At 44.1% G+C, this 4,131-nt stretch overlaps 1 protein-coding gene across 1 annotated transcript in view; it reads right to left on the minus strand.

Moving 5' to 3' along the window:
* Positions 1–520: 520 nt before the first annotated feature.
* The window catches only part of LOC103805163 (high affinity cAMP-specific and IBMX-insensitive 3',5'-cyclic phosphodiesterase 8B-like), a gene marked incomplete at both ends in the record, with an annotated part of 31,196 nt that continues 27,585 nt past the window's right edge, over positions 521–4,131 (minus strand). The window contains 4 exons of the mRNA XM_009077798.1: positions 521–656; positions 1,088–1,133; positions 1,907–2,071; positions 3,236–3,312. Coding sequence (XP_009076046.1) covers positions 521–656; positions 1,088–1,133; positions 1,907–2,071; positions 3,236–3,312 — 424 coding nt within the window. The remainder of the gene's footprint in view (positions 657–1,087; positions 1,134–1,906; positions 2,072–3,235; positions 3,313–4,131) is intronic.

The following is a 4,131-nucleotide window of genomic DNA, read 5'->3' on the forward strand; positions in this document are numbered from 1 at the left end:
ATGCCAGTTCTGGAAATGGCCATTTCCTGCAAACCATATAAAACATCAAGTAGTCTATTTGATTCTTTTTATCTTGGAATGAAAATCACTTTTCTCTGATGATGACACACTTATTTTGGCGGTCTGCATCACCTCAAAACTATAAGCCTTAACATCTTACGCTCTTCATCCTATCACTGGGTTTATCCTCCATCCCATTTTTTATCCCTATAATCAAAAGCCACAGTTGCCTCAGATCTTCCCAAATCATAGTGTGATTTAGGGTGATGGAGGGAAGAGGTTGTTTTTCCAGCATGACCATTTGCTCATGAGCAGGAAAAAGGGGCATCTGCAGGACATCCAGCAGGTAGCAACACCAGACTGTGCCCACCAGTGTCACCTGGACAGAGCAGATGTGAGTCAAGCAAAACAGCTCTCATAGATTTACTCTGTCTTGCTTCAGTTTTTCCAGAGCAAAGTGATTTCTGCTACAGCTCCTCAACAACCTTTCTGTGGGCACACAGGGAAGGGAGTCCAGTACCTTTTATTTGTAACAGCCTCCAACTCAAAAATGTTGAAGTCCCAGCTTTCCTCGTTATCTAGGAGCTGTGCAATACAGGGTGGAACATCATTGATGGTGTTTGGCACTGGAAGGTGACTATGGCTCAGGTTCATATCTGTAGAAATGGAATTTGGGAATTACATAATTTCTGGGTTATCTCCCCCACACTGCCCCAGCCCCACTGCAGAATTCCATTTAGAAAATGACTCTTTCAAGGAAAACAACTTTTTCCTTACATGAAAAAGTCTGTAAATGCCTATAATCTAAAGAGTTTGTTCCACATTACTTGCACAACAACAAAAAAGATAAGTGAAAGTTTCTTTGAGTGACAACTTAGTATTTTGCTAACATTTTGAAATGCATTATTTTAACTATTTCAACCTGCTTCCACTCCTAAATGGAGGCAGTCTAACACTTGTTCTGCAATCATTTAGACAACCATTTCCAAAGACACACTTCCCCCTGCAAATTAGCCTCAAGCTCTCTGTCAGCAGCATCAACAAGAGAAGTCACACATGCAAAGGCGAGTTTAAAAGAGTGGCTTACTCTTAGAAAACACATACTCATTTCCTGACAGTCTTCTCAAGCCATCCTGAAAGAAAAGCAAGTGTATGGTAAGTGACCATGAATCACCAGCTGCAAAAATACTACATGCACTTTCTCTCTAGCTACTATTCCTAGGTGCTAAAAGCACTGCTTTTACTGAAGCACTACAAGCACCATTCTTGTGTTAAGGCCTTTCAAAACAGACAGGAAAGGATCCAAGGAGCACTGGTATGAGATCTCCACAAAAGATATTACTAACTATACAATATATTATCCTCCTCAACCCTTTATTTAGCACCTGCAGGATTTCACCATTGAAATTAGCCACTATCATTAATTTATCATTTTCTCTATGTTATTTGATAGGGATTAGATCAGTGTACATTAAAAAATGAAATCCATGATGAAATCGAGACAGTCTGTCTCTTACTGCTGTTACAGGACCAAAGTCAGAACCTGATTAAAGTAACCTCACTCATACACAGGACCATCTGGTGAGCAATCCCTCTAATCCCACATAAGCTTCTAGAGTTTCTAAGAAGTATTTCCTTCAGTATCTTCTGAGACAAAACAGATTGAGTGATATAGTTTTTAGTAGCAACTCTGTTCACTTACAGGTGAGGATGAATGAGCCTAATGGACTGAGATGTGGCCACAGTTTACTGCACCTTAGGGCCTACTGTTGGCCAGAATACTCCAGTGAAATGGTGATGAACCACAAATCCCCTTCCCTTGCAGGGAAATTTTAGCACAGCAGAGCACTGAACTGTGATGCAGGACACTGCAAGCACTAATTTAATCTTTACTGATTTTACTCACAGTCATCAGACCTCCAACAAGATCACTTGTGTGAGGATCTTCATCTTTGGTACCTAGCTGAGGGGAGTAAAGCTCTGTTGTCCTCAGGATTTCCAGAACTCTGTCCAAGGCCTCTGCTACTGTGATGGGGCTGTTTTCCTGGGCAGCATTAATTATGTTAATAACCTGAAAGCAGATTAAGGAGGCAGGCAAAGAAAAGTGAATGGCACTTTTTTCTCTTATTACAGAATCTTTATTCCTGGCTCGATTACACTAATGCACATTTAGCAACTGCTATGAGATTTCTCCCAACTCTTGCAGTACAACTCTGAAAAATGCAAATTTGTGCTCAGATTTCCTGGTATCCATCTGCTATTTTTATCTGGCAAACTCCCAGGAAGTGAAAGCACAAGGGTGTGAAGTATCTGAAATAGCTGCAGGTGGGTGGACCAAAAAACTAACAATGTCCAAGTTCTTCAGCACATCCAGGTTTGCTTTGAAGCAATCATTCAATCCCTAGAGGAAAACACAAACAAACAAACTCCTGGGTGTGACTCAGATATTCTGTATGTAAAGCCTTAGTTTTCTCAATGTAAAAATGACAGGCAGAGAGCAGAAAGAGCTGGGCCGTGGGAGAAGAGGATGCTGTTTGAAACCTGCTTTGTGCCTCAGCCACAATCTGGGAACAGAGCAATGACACGGCAGCAGCAAAGACTGCTCATGGCTCTGCCAGGACTGAGAGGGAGAAAGCCCTAGTGGGGTCTTCTTCAGCAACCAGAAGCTGCTGCAGAGGCACTACAGACCTCCCAGCAGGTATGACTGGGAAAGAAATAAAAGGAGTCAGCTGCTCTTCCAGTCATGGTCGTGCTGGGAAGTAAGAGCTTGATGACAGAGAGTAAAGATGGGGAGAGAGGCCAAAACAGTTTGAGAGTGGTACAAGTGACCATGCAGCTGGTTTGTGACAGCAGGGTTTGTATAACACAGACGGTGAAGAAAAGATTGCAGGAAAGTGGGGGAGATAGGATGTGGTGTGGGTGCTCCCTCCTCTGCACCCTATCTTATCGAGAGCAAAGGTGAGACTGAAGCACATCCTCCTACACAAACACAGGCCAAGAGAGCAGCATCCCCTTCCTGCCAGCAGTGCATCTAGCCAGGGCACCCTTTTCCCCTTTTTAATCCTGTGACTCATATTTGGAATGTGATGATGACGTGTAAAAGTGTTAAGGAAAAAAAGGTTATTTATGTTATTCTGTTAAAAAGAAAGTGCAGGAAACCTCTGATTGTCTATCCCCAGCTGTGAGAGCAACTCCAAACCCTGAGTTTGTAGAAAAGTCAGTGCTCAGGACTCACCTTTGTGATAGGAGCTTCTATTGTCATGGAGTGAATCCTTGCCATTGAAGAGTACCGTCGGGTCTGTAAACTCGGAGCTGCCATTAAAGAGAGTCATAGACTGCACATCAGATGATAGCACTGAAAGAGTGCAGAGGGCTAGGGAACAGCACAATCCAGCCTCATCTCTTGTTTTGCCTGTACCTCCCCTCCTGCAAGTTCAGACCTTAGTGTTTCATTTCTTGCACTGCTGTCTACCTCCTTGGCAGCCAGCCCTCACTTTTGCTGTCAGATTTTCCATCCATCCTTCACTACAGCTATACTGAATGAAGCTGTACTTATTATACTTCATGCCCAGTGCCTGTCAGTCACCCCTTGGTGACACAATGGATCTCTCTCAGACATAGCTCCTCCTGTGAGAATGTGTGTGTACATCACAGAATAGCCAGAGTTGGCAGGGAATCACAAGGATCATTGAGTCCAACTCCTGGCTCTGCACAGGACATCCCCAAAAATCACACCATGTGCCTGAGAGCATTGTCCAAACACTCCCTGAGCTCTGCCAGGCTTGGGACTGTGACGACTGCTCTGAGGAAGCTATTCCAGTGCCCAAACACCTTTGGGGCAAAAAACCTTTTCCTAATATCCAACCTAAACCTGTTCCAGTGCCCAAACACCTCTGGGGGAAAAACCTTTTCCTAATATCCAACCTAAACCTCCCCTGACACAGCTTCAGGCCATTCCCTTGGGTCCTGTCACTGTCCCAGAGAGCAGAGGTCAGTGCTGTCCCTGCACTGCCCCTCGGGAGGAATTTTTATGCAGTGATGAGGTCTGTCCTCAGTCTCCTCTTCTCCAGGCTGAACACACCAAGTGACCTCAGCTGCTCCTCATCTTCATGACTAAACTGCTCTAGAGAA

Source organism: Acanthisitta chloris, unplaced genomic scaffold (assembly GCF_000695815.1).
Source record: "Acanthisitta chloris isolate BGI_N310 unplaced genomic scaffold, ASM69581v1 scaffold2067, whole genome shotgun sequence".
In the NCBI taxonomy this organism is placed as follows: Eukaryota; Metazoa; Chordata; class Aves; order Passeriformes; family Acanthisittidae; genus Acanthisitta; species Acanthisitta chloris.